This window comes from Nerophis ophidion, linkage group LG05 (assembly GCF_033978795.1).
Source record: "Nerophis ophidion isolate RoL-2023_Sa linkage group LG05, RoL_Noph_v1.0, whole genome shotgun sequence".
Classification (NCBI taxonomy): domain Eukaryota; kingdom Metazoa; phylum Chordata; class Actinopteri; order Syngnathiformes; family Syngnathidae; genus Nerophis; species Nerophis ophidion.
In genome coordinates this window covers 31,907,012-31,934,010 of record NC_084615.1, presented here as the reverse complement: position 1 = coordinate 31,934,010, position 26,999 = coordinate 31,907,012, and the positions used below count along the sequence as shown (strand labels likewise).

General features: G+C 43.4%; 1 protein-coding gene across 9 annotated transcripts in view; it reads right to left on the bottom strand.

Moving 5' to 3' along the window:
- Positions 1-26,999, bottom strand: part of adgb (androglobin) — a 108,938-nt gene that overhangs the window by 22,689 nt on the left and 59,250 nt on the right. For all 9 annotated transcript variants that reach the window (XR_009806803.1, XR_009806804.1, XM_061900577.1 and 6 more), the window contains 7 exons: positions 25,336-25,429; positions 16,749-16,880; positions 16,446-16,599; positions 16,186-16,373; positions 11,429-11,610; positions 11,071-11,228; positions 10,251-10,353 (listed from right to left, as the gene is read on the bottom strand). Coding sequence is in view for 7 of the 9 variants with exons in the window: in XM_061900577.1 (XP_061756561.1) it covers positions 10,251-10,353; positions 11,071-11,228; positions 11,429-11,610; positions 16,186-16,373; positions 16,446-16,599; positions 16,749-16,880; positions 25,336-25,429 (1,011 nt within the window). In the remaining 2 variants the exon portion in view is untranslated. The remainder of the gene's footprint in view (positions 1-10,250; positions 10,354-11,070; positions 11,229-11,428; positions 11,611-16,185; positions 16,374-16,445; positions 16,600-16,748; positions 16,881-25,335; positions 25,430-26,999) is intronic.

Genomic DNA, 26,999 nt, shown 5'->3' with positions numbered 1-26,999 from the left:
TGATACTGTGATGGATACAGGCCCAGATACTGCACATGTTCCATGACATAATACCTCACGTGGCTCTGGTGATGATTTTAGAGCGATTAAAATATGTTCAATTTGTTAATTTAGTGTTTTTTACCATAAGCGTCCATATGTATATGTTGTGTGGGCGTACCTCTGCTAGATGGCACTGTTGCATTTCACAGTTACAACAGGCAGACTCCCTTGCCACAGCGATCCATCATTTGAGTGACACTGCCAATTTGCCAAGTTCCTATTGTTGAAGCCAATTGGAGATGCGGCACAATTTGTTTGCAACGTCCAAGCCTCAGTACTCATGCATACGAGTCAGTTAATGAAAACAAAGAGTTGTCGTTAGGGGCTAAATACTGAAAACTGCTTGAACAGCACATACTGGCATTGCAAGCATTAAACATCCACACAGCACTATTTGAACTTATTAAAAAGGGCTTTCAAAGCGTGCGGCATGGCAGTCAGTATCCATGTAGCATATAGGGAGTATGATCAAGGGCACAGCCTCACCGCTGAGACGCGTTTAACTGGGTGAAATTAATTCACTTTCCTGCTGAGATATTTCCCAGGGCACCATGGGGCAAGAAGAGCAAACTTCATTTGACTTCCCGTTGACCCACTTCCACAAGCTTATTGGAAAACCATAGGAGGCTCCTGTGGTCAGTGGACTCGTACACAAAGCCACACCAAAGCTCAGTATAGCACATGGTCATTTTATTATATCCTCATTAGGAATAATGTAGTACTACAGAAAAGAAACTTGGATATAACTATGCTGTCAGCTATTTAGACCACAATCGCATAGAGCAGGGGTGTCAAACTCAAATACAGAGTGGGCCAACATTTTAAACTGAACAAAGCCGCGAGCCAAGGTTGAACAAATTAACCTTTTAATAGGCACCCAAACAAGTTGTGCATTGAATATTGAACGAGCGAGACTTATATAACTTTATAGTGACATGCAAAATCGAGTTTCAAATAATACTAATAATTTAAAAAATAGCAATGGCATATCATATAAAATTTAAATAGAAATTGAATTTGTCTTTTCTATTTGCAGCCTTTTCAGGTAAATATCAAAATAAACTTTTCCCACAGACTAATAATACATTTTCATATTGTAGCCTCCAGGAAGAGGTAGTGCTGCAAGGGATTCTGTGTATTTGTTCTGTTGTGTTTATGTTGTGTTACAGTGCGGATGTTCTCCCGAAATTTGCGTGTCATTCTCGTTTAGTGTTGGCTCACAGTGTGGCGCATATTTGTAACAGTCTTAAAGTTGTGTATACGGCCACCCTCTGTGTGACCTGTATGGCTGTTGACCAAGCTTGCATTGCATTAGCGTGTGTGTGTGTAAAAGCCACATATATCATGTGACTAGGCCGGCACGCTGTTTCTACATAGGAAAAGCGGACGTGACGAAAGGTTTTGGAGGACGCTTGAGGCAGTCCTTTAATGCACGCCCCCAAATTTGGGAGAATGGTGGCCCCCTGTGGGAGGGGGGGGGGGGTGTTACAGCGACACCGCCGCTGTATAATACCTGCGGGCCAGCTCTAATGTTAATTTGATTTTTCCTTAAGGGCCAAATGAAAATACACGGCGGGTCAGAGTTTGACACCCATGGCATAGAGTAAATCTATACTGCTCTATAAGGTTGTCATTATACCACAAATTCATTAGTTGTAAATAACAGTGGTCGATGGCCTACCAGTATATCATAACAAACAATGCTGTGTTTATACATATGGTCATTAACAACAAAAATAGCCAACTATTTTACTTTTTACAAAACAGCAGTGACAGCGTCATCTGGTTATTTGTAATGAAATAATTTAAAAGTAATAAAAGGGGAAACAATAAAGAGAAATCTGTTTTAATTTGTGATTCTTATCTTACTGATAGGATGCAGTGCGTCTCCCATAACAGTGTGACCTCGGACTATGTTAAGGTAACGTGTGGAGTTCCCCAGGGTTCGGTCCTTGGCCCTGTACTCTTCAGCATCAACATGCTGCCGCTGGGTGACGTCATACGCAAATACGGTATTAGCTTTCACTGTTATGCTGATGACACCCAACTCTACATGCCCCTAAAGCTGACCAACACGCCAGACTGTAGTCAGTTGGAAGCGTGTCTTAATGAAATTAAACAATGGATGTCCGCTAACTTTTTGCAACTTAACGCCAAAAAAACGGAAATGCTGATTATCGGTCCTGCTAGACACCGACCTCTATTTAATAATACAACTTTAACATTTGACAACCAAATAATAAAACAAGGTGACTCGGTAAAAAATCTGGGTATTATCTTCGACCCTACTCTCTCCTTTGAGTCACACATTAAAAGCGTTACTAAAACGGCCTTCTTTCATCTCCGTAATATCGCTAAAATTCGCTCCATTTTGTCCACTAAAGACGCCGAGATCATTATCCATGCGTTTGTTACGTCTCGTCTCGATTACTGTAACGTATTATTTTCGGGTCTCCCCATGTCTAGCATTAAAAGATTACAGTTGGTACAAAATGCGGCTGCTAAACTTTTGACAAGAACAAGAAAGTTTGATCATATTACGCCTGTACTGGCTCACCTGCACTGGCTTCCTGTGCACTTAAGATGTGACTTTAAGGTTTTACTAATTACGTATAAAATACTACACGGTCTAGCGCCAGCCTATCTTGCCGATTGTATTGTACCATATGTCCCGGCAAGAAATCTGCGTTCAAAAGACTCCGGCTTATTAGTGATTCCTAGAGCCCAAAAAAAGTCTGCGGGCTATAGAGCGTTTTCCGTTCGGGCTCCAGTACTCTGGAATGCCCTCCCGGTAACAGTTCGAGATGCTACCTCAGTAGAAGCATTTAAGTCTCATCTTAAAACTCATCTGTATACTCTAGCCTTTAAATAGACCTCCTTTTTAGACCAGTTGATCTGCCGCTTCTTTTCTTTCTCCTATGTCCCCCCCTCCCTTGTGGAGGGGGTCCGGTCCGATGACCATGGATGAAGTACTGACTGTCCAGAGTCGAGACCCAGGATGGACCGCTCGTCGGGACCCAGGATGAACCGCTCGCCTGTATCGGTTGGGGACATCTCTACGCTGCTGATCCGCTTGAGATGGTTTCCTGTGGACGGGACTCTCACTGCTGTCTTGGAGCCACTATGGATTGAACTTTCACAGTATCATGTTAGACCCGCTCGACATCCATTGCTTTCGGTCCCCTTGAGGGGGGGGGTTGCCCACATCTGAGGTCCTCTCCAAGGTTTCTCATAGTCAGCATTGTCACTGGCGTCCCACTGAATGTGAATTCTCCCTGCCCACTGGGTGTGAGTTTTCCTTGCCCTTTTGTGGGTTCTTCCGAGGATGTTGTAGTCGTAATGATTTGTGCAGTCCTTTGAGACATTTGTGATTTGGGGCTATATAAATAAACATTGATTGATTGATTGAAAAGGGACAATGGGTAGAAATGGATGGATGGATGGATGGACATTGGAGTTAGTGCCCCCTAGGTAGTAACGTGAAAGTTGGAAACAGTCCTTTTAAGAATGTCCAAGCTTCATTTCTATAGTATTGTACTGTGACAAGCTAATAAAACGGTTGTTGAAAAATGAGTGTGGTGTTTGTCCCAACTATTTACCCTCTGGCGACCTCCATGGCATTCCGCGGCGTAGCCGTTGCCTCTCACACCTGCTGGTGTTTGCAATCAGGCCTTCTTAAGCCCTGCTGCCAGCCACAACAGTTGCGAGTTGATTGTTTGCAACACAACTCCCAGCTATCGCTTTGTAGCTTTTTCCTGTGTGTAGTCTGTATTGGGCAGCACGGTGAAAGAGAGGTTAGTGCATCTGCCTCACAATACAAAGGTCCGGGGTTCGATCCTGCGCTCGTCACATTTCTGTGTGGAGTTTGCATGTTCTCCCCGTGACTGCGTGGGTTCCCTCTGGGTACCTCCTAAGACATGCTTCAGGGGATAGTTTGATTGGTAAAACTAAATTGGCCCTAGTGTGTGAAAGTGAGTGAGAAGGTTGTCTGTCTATCTGTGTTGGCCCTGCGATGAGGTGGCGACTTGTCCAGGGTGTATCCCGCCTTCCGCCCGAATGCAGCTGAGACAGGCTCCAGAGACCCCTCCGCGACCCCAAATGGGACAAGCAGTAGAAAATGGATGGATGGTATTCCGTATTGGCATCTTCTCGTTTTCCTGGACACTAGTGATGTTGAAACGAAGCCTCATGAGGCATTGAACCACTTGAGCTAATTTTTTCAAAAATTTCTTGAAGCTTCACGAATGTTTCAGCAAAAGAAACCCCCTGCTGGCCAAATGTATAATTACAAACAGTTGTATACTGTTTGATGCATTGAATTTTTGCAACTGTTACGGCTTTCTGATATGCCGATGACTGTCTGACCAAAAAGTCTTGCTCATTGAATCAACACATATAATAAAGTGTTTTATTGTATTGTGTGTTTGCATTTTGCCACTGTGGTGGTATTGTATGATACGGCAGGTTGTGTAATCTTTTTCTGTCACCTTGCGAACATTGCTTATGATCTTAAAGAGAAAGATGACACTATAATGTAACTTAGACAATGATGTACATAACAGGGGAGATTGAGTACATTTTTTTATTTTTAAGCTATTCTTTTTTTTTTTTTACACAACCTCTCCATCATCCAGTTGTTGATTTATGGTGGCTGTTTAAAAAAGAATAAATACAGTACAGAATGCTTTACGTTGTTAAAACGTAATGTTTGTATTATTTTTGCGAACGGACGTTGCCGAAAATCGAACCCATTTCATGTGGCATAAAAGGTAGATGCGTAGATCTTTATGCTACCAAAGGATGACTATGACGAAGACAGAATTTAGCAAATACAGTATACATTGTTTTGTTTAAACTTTGTACTAGTCATACTGCTTCCAGAGCAGTAAACGACTTAAATTAAGTTTACTGTAAATGTAACATCATGCACCTTTGATTCTATTGGAATTTTTTTTTAAACTATTTTCATTCTCTATCCAGATTCCCAACAGACCGAAACTCTCAAAAGCACATACTTTCAATGGGTCTTTGGCTGTTTATGGGTTGTCGAATATCCTCGCAAAATCTGAACCGCGTCCTGAAGCCGTCAGGTGTCACGCATCATAATTTACGGGTTCTCCCTACATTAATCAAGCTTTGATACGTGTTTTACGGAAACGTATCCCCCATTACTTGACACACCCCTCAGAGCCTCGGCACATCTCATCACATCACTACTGGGCACTCGCTACATTGGCACTTGTAGTTTATTTCAACACTACTGATGCGCTTTTTGTTCCGTCCTTATTTATGTAGCTTTGTCCACTTTTATTGTTTGTGTTTGTCCCCACTCCATGCAAGTGCGCTTTTTGTTAATTATATTTTTGCATCATGTTTCTTTCTCTGCTTTGGAGTCCTAAGTTGATCATAACAGAATTAACTGGCCAAAAATGGACCCCGTGGAGGTAGAGCAGTTTCGCCCACCACTGAAGGGCTTTGGACATTGAGTTGGTGGCCATGACCATTTGCTACGCAATATCACAGTTCCCCTAATAAAAATTTCCACTAGTGTGGGGACTTTTGACTAACGTGTGGAGCAGGCCTGTGGTTCCCTCAACCCGGGCGACCCTCTTCCTATGGCTGGGGCTGTTACCCCCATGCTTGCTAATACCACCTCCACGGGAGCCTAACATTCCATATTCCATCGATTACTCCGGTAAGTCTGGCTCCTGTGAACATTACTCCCTAGTTTTTGACCAACAACCTCAAACCTATTCTTCTGACCAGGCCAAAATAGCCTTTGTTATGAGCCTGTTATCTGATGAAGATGCCGTCAGGGCGATGGCTGCTAGAAAGGCTCACTGTGCGCACTTTATTATCCTTTTTTCTTTTAGGTGAGATGAGTAAGGTTTTCGATCGTACCCTCAAGGGCATGGTGGCGCGGGTAGTCGTTACTGGACTTTAGGCAAATGAAGCTCTCAGTCGCTGCTTATTCCATTGGCTTCAGAATTCTAGCAGCAGTGAGCGGAATAAGCATTAAGGACGAACTGGCTGTTTGTAACAAAACTGCCTTGGTGGATGAACTCATTGATCTGGCAATTCGATTGGATGACAGATTACGGAAATACAATACAGAAGTTGGCAAGGAGGATCGCTGATCGCCACATCGCTTCGCCTAATGGGGCGATATCAAAGACGATTGAGGTCGACCTCTCGTGGAGAAGGGTCATTTGAAACCCAATCTTGCCAAGATCCAGGCAGTGGTCGAATCACCCTCTCCTACATCAAGAAAACATTTGCACAGGTTTTTTGTTTTCACCAACTTTTATAGGCACTTCATTTGTAATTTTAGCAGCAAGGCGTTTGATAAGGCCTATTCTGCCAAATTACCTTTTTTTTTGACCCATGAGACCACGGCAGATTTTTCTATGATTAAACAATTGTTTACCAAGGTGCTAGTACTCACCTATGCTAATCCCATTTTGCAATATTTTCTGTCGAGGTTGACGCGTCTGATACAGGATTGTGAGCAGTCATTTCACAGCACTCCCCACCCAACCAGAAGCTCCACCTATGTGCTGTCTTGGCACATCGCCTTACCACTGCTAGAAGGGATTATGATGTAGGGAATAAAGAGCTCGAGAGAAGTGGTTCCAGAGCCCTTGCTGTGCTTCGAAGTGAGTCCGATTATATCCAGCCGGAACTTCTCGACTTCGCGCACTAGCTCAGGCTCTTTCCCCCACAGTGAGGTGATGTTCCACGTGCCAAGAGCTAGCTTCTGTAGCCGAGGATCGGACCGCCAAGTGCCCTGCCTTCGGCTGCCGCCCAGCTCACATTGCACCCGACCTCTATGGCCCCTGCTATGGGTGGTGAGCCCATTGGAGGGGGCACCCACGTTGCCTCTTCGGGCTGTGCCCGGCCGGGCCCCACCTCTGGGACTGGCTCCAGAGGGAGGCCCCGGTGACCCGCGTCCGGGAGAGGGAAATCTGGGTCAATGTTTTTTCTTCTTCATAAAGTTCTTCGAGCTGCTCTTTGTCTGATCCCTCACCTAGAACCTGTTTGCCTTGGGAGACCCTACCAGGGGGCGTAAACCCCCCGGACAACATAGCTCCTAGGATCATTGGGACACGCAAACACCTCTACCACGATAAGGTGGCAGCTCAGAGAGGAGCTGCCACCTTATCTAGCTTATCCTTGCTGCTGGAAAACGACTTCGGGACGGCTTCGAAGCGATTCTGGACTACCGTCCGCCGCCTCAGGAAGGGGAAGCAGTGCACTATCAACACCGTGTATGGTGCGGATGGTGTTCTGCTGACCTCGACTGCGGATGTTGTAGATAGGTGGAAGGAATACTTCGAAGACCTCCTCAATCCCACCAACACGTCTTCTTATGAGGAAGCAGTGCTTGGGGAATCTGTGGTGGACTTTCCTATTTCTGGGGCTGAGGTCGCTGAGGTAGTTAAAAAGATCCTCGGTGGCAAGGCCCCAGGGGTGGATGAGGTCCGCCCGGAGTTCCTTAAGGCTCTGGATGCTGTGGGGCCGTCTTGGTTGACAAGACTCTGCAGCATCGCGTGGACATCGGGGGCGGTACCTCTGGATTGGCAGACCGGGGTGGTGGTTCCTCTCTTTAAGAAGGGGGACCGGAGGGTGTGTTCCAACTATCGTGGGATCACACTCCTCAGCCTTCCCGGTAAGGTTTATTCAGGTGTACTGGAGAGGAGGCTACGCCGGATAGTCGAACCTCGGATTAAGGAGGAACAGTGTGGTTTTCGTCCTGGTCGTGGAACTGTGGACCAGCTCTATACTCTCGGCAGGGTTCTTGAGGGTGCATGGGAGTTTGCCCAACCAGTCTACATGTGCTTTGTGGACTTGGAGAAGGCATTCGACCGTGTCCCTCGGGAAGTCCTGTGGGGAGTGCTCAGAGAGTATGGGGTATCGGACTGTCTTATTGTGGCAGTCCGCTCCCTGTACGATCAGTGCCAGAGCTTGGTCCGCATTGCCGGCAGTAAGTCGAACACATTTCCAGTGAGGGTTGGATTCCGCCAAGGCTGTCCTTTGTCACCGATTCTGTTCATAACTTTTATGGACAGAATTTCTAGGCGCAGTCAAGGCGTTGAGGGGTTCCGGTTTGGTGACCGCAGGATTAGGTCTCTGCTTTTTGCAGATGATGTGGTCCTGATGGCTTCATCTGACCGGGATCTGCAGCTCTCACTGGATCGGTTCGTAGCCGAGTGTGAAGCGACCGGAATGAGAATCAGCACCTCCAAGTCCGAGTCCATGGTTCTCGCCTAGGAGTTCAAGTACCTAGGAGTCTTGTTCACGAGTGGGGGAAGAGTGGATCGTGAGATCGACAGGCGGATCGGTGCGGCGTCTTCAGTAATGCGGACGTTGTACCGATCCGTTGTGGTGAAGAAGGAGCTGAGCCGGAAGGCAAAGCTCTCAATTTACCGGTCGATCTACGTTCCCATCCTCCCCTATGGTCATGAGCTTTGGGTCATGACCGAAAGGATAAGATCACGGGTACAAGCGGCCGAAACGAGTTTCCTCCGCCGTGTGGCGGGGCTCTCCCTTAGAGATAGGGTGAGAAGCTCTGCCATCCGGGAGGAACTCAAAGTAAAGCCGCTGCTCCTTCACATCGAGAGGAGCCAGATGAGGTGGTTCGGGCATCTGGTCAGGATGCCACCCGAACGCCTCCCTAGGGAGGTGTTTAGGGCACGTCCAACCGGTAGGAGGCCAAGGGGAAGACCCGGGACACGTTGGGAAGACTATGTCCCCCAGCTGGCCTGGGAACGCCTCGGGATCCCCCGAGAAGAGCTAGACGAAGTGGCTGGGGAGAGGGAAGTCTGGGTTTCCCTGCTTAGGCTGTTGCCCCCGCGACCCGACCTTGGATAAGCGGAAGAAGATGGATGGAATAAAGAGCTGCTGAACATCGTTTTTGTGCCACATGAATGGAGGCACTGGTTTGAGGGCACAGCAACCCCTTCCTTGGTCGCCACCGATCACAAGAAACTGGCCCACATGACAACTGCTCAGAGACTTAACTTCTGCCAGGCACTTTGGTCCTTGTTTTTCAAATGATTTAACTTCTCCATCACCCAGCTCTCGCAACATCAAACCAGATGCTCTCTCCAGAATCTACGGTCTTACTAAAGAGGATGGTACTCCCAAGACCACCTTTCAGTGGGGGGCTGGAGAAAAAGTTGTGCCCAAGAACTGCCCTGTTGGAAACCTGGTCCGTCATTGGGAACATGTCTACAGTCTCCTGCCATACCCAGAGTGAGGTACACACGGATTGTCATCGCTCAGATGTTCCGGTGTCCTTTGATAAACACCTATGTCAAGAAGTCGGTCACCGCTTGCTCTGTCTGCACCAGAACAAAGGCTTCTCTCTTCCCATTCCTTTACGAACTTGGTCAAACATTGCCCTGGACACAGGCCTTCTGTATCTCGTGGCAACAGCAACATTTTTAGTGTGGTCGACCAATTTTCAAAGATGGTTCACTTCATCGCCCTTCTCAAATTGCCATCATCCCTGGAGCCAGCCTAGCTGCTGTTGGGGCATGTCTTCAGTATCCATGGCCTTCCTTTGGACTTGGTTTCCGACAGGGGGCCCCAGTGTGGTGTTTGACTCCGCTACTCTGCTGCCGCATGTCTGCCTTCGCTTGCGGTCTGGTGCCCCTCTGGCATTTCAGGGCGAAGCTAATGCCTTTCATACCTGCTGGAAGTTTGCCTTCAGGCCTTGTTCAGCCCTGCTGCCAGCCACAACAGTTACCAGTTTATTGGTTGATACACAGCTCCCTAGCTATCGTGTTTTTCCTCCCACGTAGCTTTTTCCTGTGTGTATTCCGCTTTGGCTTGTCCTCGTTTTCCTGGACACTCAGTAATTCTTTGGCAGTTGTAGTTTAATCCCACACTGCTAACGCTCTTTTTGTTCCGTCCCTTTTTATGTAGCTTTGTCCACTTTATTGTTTGTACCCAGTATTTTTCTCCAATCCATGCAAATGTGTTTTATGTTTATTAAATTATGTGTATATTTTTGTATCATATCTCTCGCTCTGCCTTGGGGGCCAATCTTAACAATGCTGTATTCACTTTTGAACGGTAATGTTTTTATACTGCTTATCAAGGCAAAATCCCGATTTTGATTTAAAAAAGGAAGCACGCATATTGCAGTGTGTTAACAATGGTTTTCATGTGTGATGTGTGATTGGGAACGTAGCTTTGGGTACCTTGTGTTTCTCTGTAACTGAGCAGATGGGCAAAAGCCAACTGAGACTCATCCAAATCCCAGCTCTGACGGAGCACCTCTGCCCTCACCAAATACTTATGCTCCTGTCAAACAAATAAAAAAAACATACAATTCTCAAGAATTTTATACAACACTAAAACCCTTTTGCAAACTGTAGCTGCAAGTGTACAGTAAGTTATTCATAGCAACATTATCTAAATGTATTTACATTCAGGTAAACATGTTTTTAAACGGAACATTGCGGTCGACAAGCTGAGCATCAAAATGTCTCATGTTGCTTTCAATGTAGTGGAACATTATTTTTAATCACAGATGTCTGCTTTAATTGATCAGTGGTCTTATGGACTAATCAATATGCCTCTTGCTGATGAGCTACAAAATTGGACATGATCCGTCTCATTACAGTCCACGGTGCTACTCAGTTTCCATATCATTATTTCTTACAAGCTTGGATGCGTGTGCAGTGGTTCTTTTGTGAATGCACAAGTACATGGTGTACTGAAAAAAGCATCTACACAGTATGTGTTTAGAGAGTACTGGAAAAGTCAGACAGTAACAACAAAAGCATTCCTCTGGTTTCTGCTGCTGTTCTCTTGTGCATTTTGTCTGTGCGAGAATGCGAGTGGGTGGGTGGGTAAATTCATGTGTGTGCGCAAGTCTGCAAGTAAGGTGCTATGAGTATCTGGCAGTGAAAAATGCCTATGAACACAAGCAGAAAGCAAGTGGGAGAGAAGACGAAGCAGAAGAGAGGGAGAAGGAACGTGTCAGAGCAACCGGTGAATCCACGCAGTTGTTTTTACCGGCAACCAAGTGGGCGGCGGTGAGTGGTCAGCTGCAAAGTCTGATTTCCCTGATGTACTGCCCTCCTCTTCCTGCTGGCTACCGTCTAACACATTGATTTCGTTCTCGGGAGTAGGGGATATGTTCTGGTTCTCCTCCTCTACTGCGCAACTGGGAGCTGTAATAAGGAGAATAAAGGCCTGAGTCGGAGGGGAAAAAAGACAAATGGCGAGTGTTGCGTCCTGTTATCGCAGCAAGAATTGGAAAGCTAATTAAACAGCCGGGAAAGCTTCTTTTAATGGAGGAAAAAAAGCCATCCCAGTTTGTTTAAATTCTAAGAATAACACATTGAACATACGCTTAAAACACATCCCAAACCTATTGGCTCCTCTTCTTTGCTGGGCAGGAAGTTGAACACGGGAATCACGGCGACGCCTTGCCCAGTGGCGCTGGCCATTTCACTCTCGTGGTCCATAATGAACAGTCGTATCATCACAGATGGAGAGGATGTCTGAAAGTGAAGAGTTGCGGCGACCGGTGTAGTCACCTTCACAGCATAGCTGTAAACACATTTTACATGTTTGTTTTTGGAAAAAGTTACCTGATATTTGACAATTAATGGGTCACTACAATGACTCATAATCATATACAGTCCTATAATTAAGAAATGTACAAGTACAGTTACATGTACAGTTAATTTATCAAACATTAACATAAAGTAATATATCATAAATGCTGTAATTATAGTCTGGGCGTATATTTACCAGTATTCAGTTTCAGTTTATTTCGAACATGCATACGATACAATGTTGTGCATCACACATTTCCAGTTGTTTCATTTAAGCACGTCCAAAAAGGAGTAGGAAGAAGCAGAGCTTATTTAATCCTACCCATTTTCATACCAGATAAATTTTATCCAATTTCCTTGTTGTCTGTAACAGAACAGTGAACAAATAAATAATATACCATAGTAAGCAAACAAATATTAAATACATAAATATGTTTTGTCCTGTGATGAGGTGGCGACTTGTCCAGGGTGTAACCCGCCTACCGCCAGAATGCAGCTTTGTTAGGCTCCAGCGACCCATCATTTGGTAATGCACCAAATGGTTCTATTTCTATAGTTGTGATTTAAAAAATAAAGGGTTTGTATGTTCTCTATATCCAACATTATGTATTAGTCCAATTTATATTTTTTGTAACACAGTTAGTGAATGAAGCGCACATTTATTTATTTCCCCATATTTCTACACACTAACTCAGATATGGTATTGTTACATGTATTAAAGGAACAACACTGTAGCAACACAACCAATGCTTTACTAGCGTAAGCCGCAATCTGCTGAACCAGCGTTAATATTACTGACATAAACAGCAGTATGACAAGTGTAACATACATGAGTTTTACACTAATAACTGATCAGACCAAGCAACATTTTAAAACACATGAAGAGGTTAGATAAAGCCGCTGGTTGCTGACCGCTCATGACACTTCAATAAAGAAATACAATCAGGTTTTTATATTGAATTAATAACTAAAAGAATCAAAAATAAACTTTAAAAAATTTTTTTTATTTTTTTTATTTCTTGTGGTTGGGGACCACTGCATTAAACGATGTAACAAGGTTTTCCAAAATAAATCAACTCAAGTTATGGAAAAAAATGACAACATGGCACTGCCATATTTATTATTGAAGTCACATAGTGCATAATTTTTTTTAACATGCCTCAAAACAGTAACTTGGAATTTTGGACATTCTCTCCCTGAGAGAGCATGAGGAGGTTGAGGTGGGTGGGGTTGGGGGGGTTGGGGGGTACTTGAGGTGAGGGGGGTATATATTGTAGCGTCCAGGAAGAGTAAATTCTGCAAGGGGTTCTGGGTATTTGTTCTTTAGTGTTTATGTTGTGTTACGGTGCGGATGTTCTCCGAAATGTGTTTGTCATTCCTGTTTGGTGTAGGTTCACAGTGTGGCGCATATTTGTAACAGTGTTAAAGTTGTTTATACGGCCACTCTCAATGTAACTTGTATGACTGTTGACCAAGTATGCATTACATTCACTTATGTGTGTGTTCAAGAGGCATATATTATATGACATTCACTTGTGTGTGTGAAAAGCTCTAGATATTATGTGACTGGGCCGGCACGCAAAGGCAGTGCCTTTAAGGTTTATTGGCACTCTGTACTTCTCCCTACGTTCGTGTACACAGCTGCGTTTTATAAAGTAATACATTTTACTTTTTGAAACCGATTCAGATCATTTTGAAACCGATACCGATCATTTCCGATATTACATTTTAAAGCATTTATTGGCCGATAATATCGGCAGTCCAATATTATCGAACATATATATATATACATATATATATATATATATACATATATATATATATACCAGTCTATATCATATACTGTATATATAATACGTAAATATTAAATATTGTTATATTTTATATTGCTACTACAGTACATTTTTAGTCTACTTTATGCCTGCATTACCCTTTCCATCCTTACACGGTCCATTCTTTTGTCACGCCCATGAGATCAGGTTTTGTTTTGTTTTTTGGACAATCGGTTCCTATGTTTGCACTTCCTTCTTTGTTTTATCACCATAGCAACTCATTAGTTTCACCTCATGTCACGCCTCTGTCCTCGGTCCTCACACCTGTTGTTAATTATCATAGCTATTATTTAAGCCAGAGTTATCAGGTAGTCGGCCTGGCAACTTTCCGTATTCCTCAACCCCTTCATGCAAAGCCATGCTGTTTCCCTCATGCTCATGTCACAGTAAGTTTTTGGTTTTCTTTATGCCACAATGCAAGTGTTTGGTTTCATGTTTAAAGTTTATAACCTTTGTGCTAGTCTTTTTTTTTTGTAGTCAAGTTTGTTCTCTGCCCTCGTGCGTGCCTTTTGTTTGCTTCTTTGGCTCGTAGTTTGTTAGTAATAAATAAAAATTTACTCACATTCACGTCTGGCTCGTGCCAATTTCCCTTTGCTTTGGAAAAATAAAAACTATCCCACAGTCCAAGTCTTGACAAAAGTTGCCAGCAGAAAAGTTTTTCCGCAAGTTTGGACGGGCCAGACGAGTTGGACGAAGGAACGTGGGAGGTCTTGCGCGCCATGGAAGAGGAGACGCTGCGCTATTCCTCCGTGGATCACAGAGAGATGATGTGGGGGCCAGATGGAAGACTGGTGCTGATTAGCTCCATTTGGTCCGAGAACAGCGCCATGTTACCGCAATCCCGGTAGCATCGCTCCTGACGAAGCCCCCCCCCCCCTCCGGGCGGAAACAGACTCCAGCCTGCCAGGCTTCCCCAGGACAACGTCACGCCACCGTCAGCAGACGACACCACAGATATGGATTCTTTTTTCAATTATTTTTCTCGTGATCACCCACCCCCAGTAGAAGATTCAAATCCTATAACAATGATAAAATACTACCAAAACATGATTTTGAACAACAGATCAAATCAATCACAGTCATCTAAGTTTCATGCCCCGCCCCCCAGGACTCAAGCCCCGCCCACATCACACACAAAAAAAATTATTCACCCTCTCAAACCACGCCTGAAGAAAAAATACTTTTTGGACAATTTAAAGGGGAATATTCTGCCCTCCTCCTTACCTCCCTCTGCCCACCCCAAAAAACAGTTCCAGACCGCAGGGAGCGCGTCTGGTATCCGCCCCTTGAAGGGGGGCCTAGGGCTGGGGGCTGTTCAGATGGTGTTGCCCAGCGTCATGCTAAGCCACAGCCGCCAGCACGGCCGCCACCACCTGTCTTTCGGCCTGCTAAGCCGCAACCCCCCGCTAGGCCACCTCCACCTGCACCACGGCTAGCTGCACCACGACTAGCACCTGTCGCTGCTCCAAAGCTAGCACCATGACCAGCACCAAGTCCAAGGCTAGCACCAAGTCCAAGTCCACGGCTAGCACCAAGTCCAAGTCCAGCACCAAGTCCAAGTCCAAGGCTAGCACCGAGTCCACGGCTAGCACCAAGACTAAGTCCACGGCTAGTACCATGTCCACGGCTAGTACCATGTCCACGGCTAGCACCAAGTCCATGGCTAGCACCAAGTCCATGGCTAGCACCAAGTCCATGCCAAGCTCCAGTGCGTGCACCACGCCAAGCTCCAGTGCCTGCACCACGCCAAGCTCCAGTGCCTGCACCACGCCGGGTCCCAGTGCCTGTACCACAAGATGAACCATTGCCTGCACCTTGCCGGGTCCCCGTGCCTGCACCACTCCGGGCTCCAGTGCCTGCACCACAACAGGTACCATGGTCTGCACCGCGCCAAGCTCCAGTGCCTGCACCACGCCAAGCTCCACAGCCTGCACCACGCCAAGCTTAAGTGCCTGCACCACGCCGGGCGTCAGTGCCTGCACCACAACAGGTACCATGGCCTGCACCACGACTAGCTCCTGTGCCTGCACCACGTCGGGCCCCACTGCCTGCACCATGTCGGGCCCCAGTGCTTGCACCATGTCGGGCCCCAGTGCCTGGACCACAACATGCTCCACGCCAAGCTCCAGTGCCGCCAGTAGCAGCACCACGCAAAGCTTCGCCGCCTGCCACGATGACGACGCGTCCGCCTCCTTGTCGGCCACTACGAGGTGTGTCTGTGTGTGTGTAAGGGGGCTGGTGTTTGTGCGTACGTATGCGTGTGGTGGGACATTTGTGTCTTGAGTGTGCGACCCCCGGGGTAAACTAACCATGAATACAACCCAAAACCCTCAAAACTAAGAAAACTTTAATTTTGATTGGACATAGATATCTTTGCTTTTGCTACTGACGACATTGGCTTACCTTTGTGCTTGAAATGTTGTGCTTGAAATGTGGAGAAAAAACAATGTAAAATGTTGAAACACAAAACGAGCATTCAGCATTTTCTGAAGAGTAGCGATGTATTTCAAAGTGGTCGAACAAATGCGCACTGCACTTGTATGTTGAAGTGTTGATGTAACAGGTAAGATTAAAAACTATTAGTCTTTGTGACTACACCTTTTCTTTGGTTAAAGAGGGAGGACAATTAATTTGTTGATAGTAAAGGCTGCCAACCCCTGGGTTACCTGATCAGGTGTTATTTGGAGCATTTACGGTATATGCAAGAGAACTACTATCGTATTACTTGGTCTTACCTACATATAATATTCCTGTTGTTAGGAATGTAATAATCCTGAAATTCCTGCTCGGAAAATGTGCTGAGTGTCGTCGGCTGGGACAATTTTGGGAGAGGCTCCCTTGTACCCGTCAACCGCATTGTCCATTTAGCGCCAGCAGGGGGCAATTCAAGGGTCATCACCTCTGCAACAAAGGTGTAACCATTCTGGAATGGGAGATTTGATTGAAGTTATTAAGTCATCGTATTTTCTATTATTTAGTGGCTAATAGAACAAACCATATTGGGTTGATAAAGATGGGGCTGGACTCTTGTGATGAGCTTGGTCAGCTCTTCTCCCGTGTCGTTATTTATGATGTGCAGCCGACAATAGCGAACCGGGCAGTAGACCTTTGGTAACAGCAGGGTCTCCTTAGTAAAAAAGAACACCTCTCTTCACACATACAAAACAGAAAAAGTAGGTCATTAAAATCCAAGTTATAGAAATAGCAATTTATCAATCCAGAAAGTCACATGCTTTTTCTCAAAATTAACATCCTGGGAATTCATCTGATGCCTTTCAAATCATAAAAGTAGACTTACCTAAAGAGCAAAAGCCAGGAGTTGGCTTTTTCTGGGATGACGACGGAGTAATCGGCAAAAACTATTTTGGTCCATTCATCTAGCTGACAGGAGGAGAATTTGGTGTATTTATCAGAAAATTCAAACATGTTCCTGTGAAGGAACACACACAAAAAAAACAGTTTTATACAAAGGTAAATCAACTCAATAGCTCAGAGTTAAAATAAAATAAAATAAAATAAAATAAATCCAATTTTTGTAAAAAAATAAATAAAAATGTATGTCTTAATGTCATCAATAACATATGTTCTTCATTGTGATGTAGCGGTAGTTTAGTGACAAAAGTGGTTCACAGTCCTCTGTTCTTGCTTCTCATTACATTATGGTCAACATTGATAATTAAAGAAAAATGGGATTTACCGCAATTCACATTCTCCACATGTTTGTTATGTTGCAACTTTATTCCAAAATTTCTACGGACAATACCCCAAAATTACAATGTCCATCCATCCATCCATCCATCCTCTACCAAGTGTAACTTTTGAGGTCGCGGGGGGGTGCTGGAGCCTATCTCATCTGCATTCGGGTGGTAGGCGGTGTACACCCTGGACGCAGGGTCAACACAGATACAGAGACAACATTCACACTCACATTCAATGACAATCTAAAAAGGTTTATTAAAAAAACGCAAATTCATTAAAAATAAAAAACTAAGAAATTCTCAAGTATTTGCTCAGTAGTTGATGCACTTTGGCAGCAATGACAGCCTCACAAATTTTTTAAAAAAATGTTACCAGCTTGGCATACCTATCTTTGGGCATTTTCGCCCATTCCTCTTAGCAGCACCTCTTAATGGTAAATGGTAAATGGGTTAGCTCTATCAGGTAGGATGGGAAGCGTTGGTTTTCTTTCAGGATGTCTCTGTATATCTTTTTTTCTATCCTGACTAGTTCCTATTTTGGTACCAATACCAAAATGTATTCAAAACTTTTCGATACTATTTAAAAATAAGGGGACGACAGAAAAAAAGTCATTATTGGCTTCATTTTAACAACACATTTTATGATACATTAACCATTTGTTTATTATTGCAATCAAAGAAGAATATTGTCATCAAATAAAAATATTAAACATACTAGATAACTTGTCTTTTAGTAGTAAATAAGCAAACAAAGGCTACTAATTTGGCTGCTGACATATGCAGTAACATATTGTGTCATTTCTTCATTTCTCATTCTATTATTTTGTCAAAATTATGAGGGACAAACTGTAGAAAATTGGTTTATTTACTATTAATAAATGCTTACTTTCTGTTTTAACATGTTCTACCCACTCTTCACCTACTACTATTTCCTTAGTTTATAAATGTTAAAAAATGACAAAATAATTTTAAATAATTTAAAGAAACTATGTAAGTTTGTAATCATTGTAGTATCGACTATATATGGCTGTTGTAATAATTATCGTTACAGCCCATGTCTGTGTACATCCACCCATGGCATTTGTTTACATTCAGAAGCACTAGCTTGGTGTTAGCAGTTAGCGATTGTCTCTGCCGTAGGAGGATACAATAGCTAACAATAGATATTTCTTGTCCTACAGGGATGATACTTGTGGAAAACATAGTTTATTTGTCGCCATGGAGGCAAGGATTAGGGATTTAGTAGAAGTAGCTAAAACACTGTCAACTGGGGATTGACATTAGCTGATTGCGAGTTAGCCATGATTTAAACACCTCTTCCAGAGTGGCGCTCCAGTGAAAAAGCTTTACTTTTATCGTTTGTTTTTAAGCCAAAATACATCCATTCTCCCTATAAGGTCTCCACAGTCTGTCTGCTTGTAAGTACACCGTGCGTATGCTTTGCCTAACATGCTTGTTGTAACAGCAAAGTCAAAACGTGACGACGGGGCTGTCATGTTTGGAAAAGAAAAATATAGTACAGTCTTTAATTCATTAGTATTGCGGTACTTTATTAGTACCGGTATACCGTACAACACAAATCCTGACTAGTCTCCCAGTTCCCGCTGCTGGAAAACATCCCCACAGCAGGATGCTGCCACCGCCATGCTTCACGGTATGGATGGTATTGGCCTGGTGATGAGCGGTGCCTGGTTTCCTCCAAACATGATGCCTGGCATTCATGCCAAAGAAATCTTTGTCTCATCAGACCAAAAAAATGTGTTTCTCATGGTCTGAGAGTCTCTCACGTGCATGTTGGCAAAATTTTGACGTAGAAATGGCTTCCATCTGGCCACTTTACATTACAGGCCTGGTTGGTGGATTGCTGCAGAGATTGTTGTCCTTCTGGAAGGTTCTCTCTCCACAGAGGAATGCTGAAGCCCAGGCAGGGTCACCCTCAGGTTATTGGTCACCTCCCTGACTAGACAAAGATGAATGCAACAATGTACAGAGACATCTAGGGTGAAAACCAACGCTTCCCATCCAACCTGATGGAGCTTGAGCGGGGCTGCATAGAGGAATGGGGAAAGAGTAATGGGCGAAACTGCTCAAAGATATCTCAGCATTTCGACGCTCATCTGAGTAGGCCTCATCAGTTCGTGCTCATAGACTTAGATTGATCAGATCTAGTCCTTAGTAACCGTATACCATACAACCCTAATCCTGACTAGTCTCCCGGTTCCTGATGCTGAAAAACATCCCCACACAATGATGCTGCCACCACCATGCTTCACTGTAGGGATGGTATTGGCCTGGTGATGAGCAGTGCATTGTTTCCTCCAAACATAATGCCAAAGAGTTCAATTTTTGTTTCCTCAGACCAAAAAAAATTGTCCCCACAGCATGTTGCTGCCACCAATGATGAGTGGAGCCTTGTTTCCTCCAAACTAGATCCGACCAATCTAAGTATGTGAGCACGAACTGATAAAGTCTACTCCGATGAGCGGCGAAACGTCTTCTTAGACAAACCAAGCAGTCCAGTTGCGATCAAATGAACCCCCTGAGATGACAATGACCGGGATGATCGAGAACTTTATGGACATGCCCAAAGATAGGTGTCCCAAGATGCATCCTACTCAGATCAGTAAGTGGTGAGTTCAAACCCCGGCCGAGTCATACCAAAGACTATAAAAATGGATCACCTCCCTGCTTGGCACTCAGCATTAGTTGGAATTGGGGGTTAAAGGCCTACTGAAACCCATTACTACTGACCACGCAGTCTGATAGTTTATACATCAATGAGGAAATCTTAACATTGCAACACATGCCAATACGGCCGGTTTAGTTTACTAAATTGCAATTTTAAATTTCGCGCGGAAGTATGATGCGAAAACGTCACGGTATGATGACACGTGCGCGTGACGTCACGCATTGAAGAGGACATTTTGTTCCAGCAGAGTTCACAGCTATAAATCGTCCCTTTTCATCGCATAATTCCACAGTATTTTGGACATCTGTGTTGCTTAATCTTTTGCAATTTGTTCAATAAATAATGGAGACGTTAAAGAAGAAAGCTGTAGGTGGGAAGCGGTGTATTGCGACCGCCTTTAGCAACACAAACACAGCTGGTGTTTCATTGTTTACATTCCCGAAAGATGATGGGGAAGCTTTACTATGGAACAGAGCGGTCAAGCGAACATGGTTGGATTGGACCACACACAAAGTACAGTGTATTATGCAGCGATCATTTCGGAATATCGTGTTTTGAAGAGGGTCCCTTGCGAAGGGCAGAGATGGGCATCGCCACCACCCGTCGACTGGTTCTGAAGAACGGTGCAGGGCCGACGACCTTCAGGTTGTACAGGTACGACCATATAATCTCACTAAAACACTAGTAACACAATAAGAAGATAAGGGATTTTCCAGAATAATCCTAGAAAATGTGTCTAATAACATTTGAATCGCTCCCACTATATAGTCTTGTGTTTTTTTCTAGTCCTTCACCCTCACTTTCCTCATCCACGAATCTTTCATCCTCGCTCAAATCACTGGGGAAATCGTCGCTTTCTCGGTCCGAATCGCTGTTGCTGCTGGTGGCCATGATTGTAAACAATGTTCAGATGTGAGGAGCTCCACAACCCGTGACGTTATGCGCATATCATCTGCTATTTCCAGTACAGGCAAGGCTTTTTTATTAGCGACCAAAAGTTGCGAACTTTATCGTCAATGTTCTCTACTAAATCCTTTCAGCAAAAATATGGCAATATTGCAAAATGATCAAGTATGACACATAGAAAGGACCTGCTATCCCCTTTAAATAAGAAAATCTCATTTCAGTAGGCCTTTACCTCACCAAAAATGATTCCTTGGCGTGGCACCACTGCTGCCCACTGCTCCCCTCACCACCCACGGGGTGAACAAGGAGATGGGTCAAATGCAGATGACAAATTTCACCACACTTAGTGTGTGTGACAATCATTGGTAACTTTTAACGTAAACCACAAAGTTTTGAGCAATGGCTGTGAATGATTATTCACGCTATATGTGATTTTTTAGTTTGAACAAATACGATAAAAAAATTACATTGACATTATGGGGTATATTGTCAGTAAAATTTTGGGAACAAAAATTTATCCATTCCATTTTTGAATAAGGCTCTAACATAAGAATGTGGAAAAAGTGAAGCGCTGTGAATAACTTCTGGATACACTGTATACTGCAAGATTGAGTTGGTTATTTATTTTAGGTTATACATATAATATTAGTGATTTACTTACAACTTATAGCAAGTGTAAATACACATACTGTATATTAGAGATGCGCGGATAGGCAATTGTATCATCCGCATCCGCATCACCAAAGTCGTCATCCACCCGCCGTCCACCCGAAACAACATTTTATCAGGACCGTACCCGCCCGCCAACCGCCCGCTGAAATACATCAGAGGTTCTCCGCCTTTACCACTCACAGAGCTATTTAAATCTGTTTCACAGAGTAATGATGACAATTGGAGCCGCTAACTTTCCCGCGACTATCCAATAACGTTCATCCTGATTACAAGAATATGGGCGTGCTGTGAAGCCATTGCTTTAGACAACTTCAACAACATGTACGAACCAATTGCTGGTCCGGCAACATGTGTACAGCTGCCGCAATTACACGTTCAAGATTGAAAGGCATACTGGGTGATACAGAGTGCACTGATGGTTGTGATATAAACAACTTTAACACTTACTAATATGCGCCACGCTGTGAAGACACACCAAACAAGATTGACAAACACATTTCGGGAGAACATCCTCACAGTAACACAACATAAACGCAACACAACAAATACCCATAATCCTTTGTATCCGTGACAAAGACTGAATACATATATATTTTACACCCCTGCGCCCACCTTACCGATGCACGGGGGGGGGGGTTTGCTGATAGCGGGGTGAATAAAATAGTCAGGAAGTGTCATGAATACAAGGGATTCTGGGTATTTGTTGTGTTGCGTTTATGTTGTGTTACTGTGAGGATGTTCTCCCGAAATGTGTTTGTCGTTCTTAATTGGTGTGGCTTCACAGCGCGGCGCATATTACTAAGAGTGTTAAAATTGTTTATATCACAACCATTAGTGTACTCTGTGTCACCCAGTATGCCTTGCAGTCGTGTGTGTGTTGCCGCGGAAGCCACACACAACATGATGCTGGACTGACAAGCAGATCCTACATGTTGTAGTAGGCGGTAAACCTGGTGGCTTCATAGCACGCCCTAATACCTATTATCTGGGTGACTACCGGCAGTCATTCAGGAGAATAATAGCGTCTCTTATTGTCTTCTTTGCTTTAAGACACGGGTCTTAAATGGCCCTTTAAATGGCAAAGGATACCGATCCCAGAACCATGCATATCAAATATTTCCGGATGGTTCAACCGCCACCCGCCCGAATCTAATTAAAATCTATTTTTTTGTCATGTCAACCGCCCAACCCGCGGTTTATCCGCGGACTACGCAGATGAGACCACAAACTGCTCATCGCTAGTATATATACAACAGGAATGTTACAAAGCTACACTTAGAATATCCCTGTACAGTTATGACAGTTGACACTGGAACAGATTGTTTATATTTATTTAATATGGGGTATTCAAAAACATTGACAAATTAATATTTCAACCATCATTATGATTGGATTTAGATAAAGGCTTTCCGAACTCTTTGTCTCCAAGTGCCATGGTGAAAATTTGCCAATTGTCCGTGGGCGAAACACAACGATTTTGAGCATACCATGAGTTAGGAGTTTAGGCTGATGCCACCTTCTAATCCAGACCTGGGCAAATCAAGGCCCGGGGCCCACATGCGGCCCGTTGAGCTTTTCAATCTGGCCCGCCGGACATTCCGTAATAATTTTTTTAGATCTTTAAGATGGGAAGTGTAGCTGCCATTATGATGTGCAGTGATGTTTTCTAACGACCGTAAGTCTTGAACTATACAAAGTATTTAAAAGGTTGGAATCTGCGCTTATGGATGATATACCAGTTACTGTGTAATTAGTTACTATGGTAACCTAATTAGTTACTATAGTCAACTACAAACCCCGTTTCCGTATGAGTTGGGAAATTGTGTTGGATGTAAATATAAAAGGAATACAATGATTTGCAAATCCTTTTCAACCCATATTCACACTGATGTCCGTTTTTGATGCAGTACCGCCTGGGGGCTCAAAGGTCCGTAATATCATCGCTTACGTGCAGTGTTTTTTCAAAATTCTCTGAACCTTTTGATGATTTTACGGACCGTAGATGATAAATCCCTAAATTCCTTGCATTAGCAAATTGAGAAATGTTGTTCTAAAACTGTTCGACAATTTGCTTACAAAGTGGTGACCCTCGCCCCATCCTTGTTTGTGAATTACTTAGCATTTCATGGAAGCTGCTTTTATACCCAATCATGGCACCCACCTGTTCCCAATTAGCCTGCACACCTGTGGGATGTTCCAAATAAGTGTTTGATGAGCATTTCTCAAATTTATCAGTATTTGTTGCCACTTTTCCCAACTTCTTTGTTACCTGTTGCTGGCATCAAATTCTAAAGTTAATGATTATTTGCAAAAACATTTTTTTATCAGTTTGAACATCAAATATGTTGTCTTTGTAGCATATTCAACTGAATATGGGTTGAAAATTATTTGCAAATCATAGTATTCCGTTTATATTTACATCTAACACAATTTCCCAACTCATATGGGAACGGAGTTTGCAATTAGTTACTATGGTAATGTAAGTCACAGCAGTTTAGACGAGGCACCAAGACGTGTGGGTGAGTAGCGTTTCCACAGACGTGGAAGGAGATTCTCACAACAAACTTCTAAAGCTTAGTGATGTATCTGATATATCAGATTGTAGGTGGGTTTATTTTTTACCCTTCGTGTTCATATTTCACTTTTTGTTGCATTCTTATAGCGTTTCACTTGATTGTAAAATGTGTCGATGGAAAGGGGGTGTGACGTTCATATTTCGTCAATATTCGGTGTTTTATCCTTCATAGAAAAATTTTAAATTCCATTATGTTTTTTAAGGCGGTCTGTCAAAACGTGTTTAGCATTCAATAAGACATTATTGTGAGGTTTTGTATTATTGTTGATAAATATAGATATTCTGGCCCACAGACACGATTTTTTCTCAAAATGTGGCCCCCGAGTCAAAATAATTGCCCAGACCTGTCCTAAAAGGTACTGAATATCATCATGATCAATTCATTAGAACTAGTTAGCCTTGCAGACAAGTCATAAATGATTTTGTAAGCATGAAAGAGGTTGTATTTATTCAATTTGGGAAGCCACCCAATGGTGGACGTAACAAAACGACTTAGCTCAATTGGTGCATCCCTGCTCTAAGGATTCCTCCGTAATAGAAACAATCCCACAACCTCCATACATTTGCTCATGCACAAACACACTTCCCTAGGCAGTGGGTCATATGGCAGACGCTGAAAGCTGATTGGAACAACGTAAGGATAAACAGCAGATGGTACCACTGGGAAAAAGATGGAACACAATGTGGAAAATGCTCCCTGCCTGGCCGCCCCAGGCCACCACAACCAGGAGAGGGAGCCAATTCTGGGTGTGTGGCAGCACAGACAGGCTCAAAGAAATGACAGGATATGAAATACTGTACACAGCACATGTTGCAGTCTTGTTGTGGAATATCAGTAATAAGCTCACCAGCGCTCACTGCTTTTAAATCAGAGGTTGGGAACCTTTTTGGCTGAGAGAGCCATGAAAGCCAAATATTTTAAAATGTATTTCCGTGAGAGCCGTAGAATAGTTTATAACACTGAATACAACTAAATGTGTGCATTTCTAAGTAAGACCAACATTTTTAGAGTATAATAAGTCTATTATTTTTAATAACATTGTTATTCTGAAGTTATCCAATAATAAATTAAATACTTTATAATGAACAGGTGCGGAAGAAAATGGATTGATGGATTAAGATGCATGAGAATGTTTTATATTATGAACGTTATTTTTAACACTGATTACCAGCGGAATTATTCATTACTTATCGTGTTAAGCAATGTCAGCTAAGATTTATCTGAGAGCCAGATGCAGTCATTAAAAGAGCCACATCTGGCTCTAGAGCCATAGGTTCCCTACCCCTGTTTTAAATAGTGTGTGAAAAAGGCTGAAGCAATTAAAGACAGTGTAACTTCATTTACCGTAGCAAGGAAGTGGCGTGTTTGTCAGCGTCACTTCCGACCTTTGACCACATGTCTGAAAGGACTGCAGCTATCTGGATGTTGTCTTTTCCGACTGGACGGCACGAAGAGTAGATACACACAAGCACAAGGCAAAGTACGATTAAAGATGAAAGACAATGCACATTGCCAATACATAAAACATTCAGTGGGGCTGACCTACTTTTTCAGTGGGAAGCAGCAATTGCTCCATGTACTGTATTTTGGTAAGTGGAACTGTAGTATTTTTCTAACTGTATATTGACGTAGAATAGCACCAGTGTGAAAATGGCCACAAGCTGCATTGTTTTAAACGACCTGCTCTCTAAATTGTCAACAAGAGATGAAAACCTACTATATTTATAAGGAGAGTAAGGAATAGTAAGAAAAAGGGACGTCAGTCCAAAATATGCTGCGGAATTTGTTCTACAATGTATTTTTATTTTTGGTGGTTACTACAGAGGGAACACATTTTCAAAGAATCCTCCCTTTTTTGTTTTTACAGGAGTGCATTAGGCTTATGTATGCAAACAGCAGCACTAGTTGATTTACAAGCTATAAACCAAAGGTGTCCAGACTTTTTGCCTCGGGAGCCGCAGTGGGCTAAACAAATTTGCCCTGGGGCGGAAAGCTTACTGCATGTAAAGTAAGAATATTTACATACACACAAACACACACACACGCACGCGCACACACACACACACACACACACACACACACACACACACACACACACACACACACACACACACACACACACACACACACACACACACACACACACACACACACACACACACACACACACACACACACACACACACACACACACACACACACACACACACACACACACACACACACACACACACACACACACACACACACACACACACACACACACACACACACACACACACACACACACACACACACACACACACACACACACACACACACACACACACACACACACACACACACACACAGACAGACAGACAGACAGACAGACTCTTTTTTTTCCCACCCAGCAGAGCGTTGATTGTGACGAAACAACAATCATTTCTACCAAAATAACACTTCAGTTTGCATTTTTAAAGCAAGCTATAAGAGACTAAACAATTACACATTACTATTTCAACTTTAACAACCCCTCCCATCTGATCCTGACGACACTTCAATATAAAGTATAAATAATAAAACATTGAATATTAAGAGAATGTAAAAGTTTGACTCCGGCCTGGTTTCTTTCCCTGATGACTTGTAATCAATCAGGAATATCAAGCAGCTAAATAGCGCCAAACATGGGGAAGTGTGGAGACAGAGTTTTGCATAGCACCCATTATGCACTGTAATGGATTTAAATATGTGTCATTTTAAATTATATATATGTGTTTTGTAACGTCCACAAAGTTCAATGAGCAGGAGGTGTGTTATTTGTTGGTTATAGTTCATTTACACCACAAGTAGGGAAAGCTGTTTGGATTGGGCAGAGGTTATTACTCAAGTAAAAGTAAGGAGTAGTCACCCAAATATTTACTTGAGTAAAAGTAAAAAGTATGTTGTGAAAAAAATACCCAAGTACTGATTAACTGATGAGTAACCTGTTCGTTTAATGATTACGGCAACAAATAATGCACAAAAAC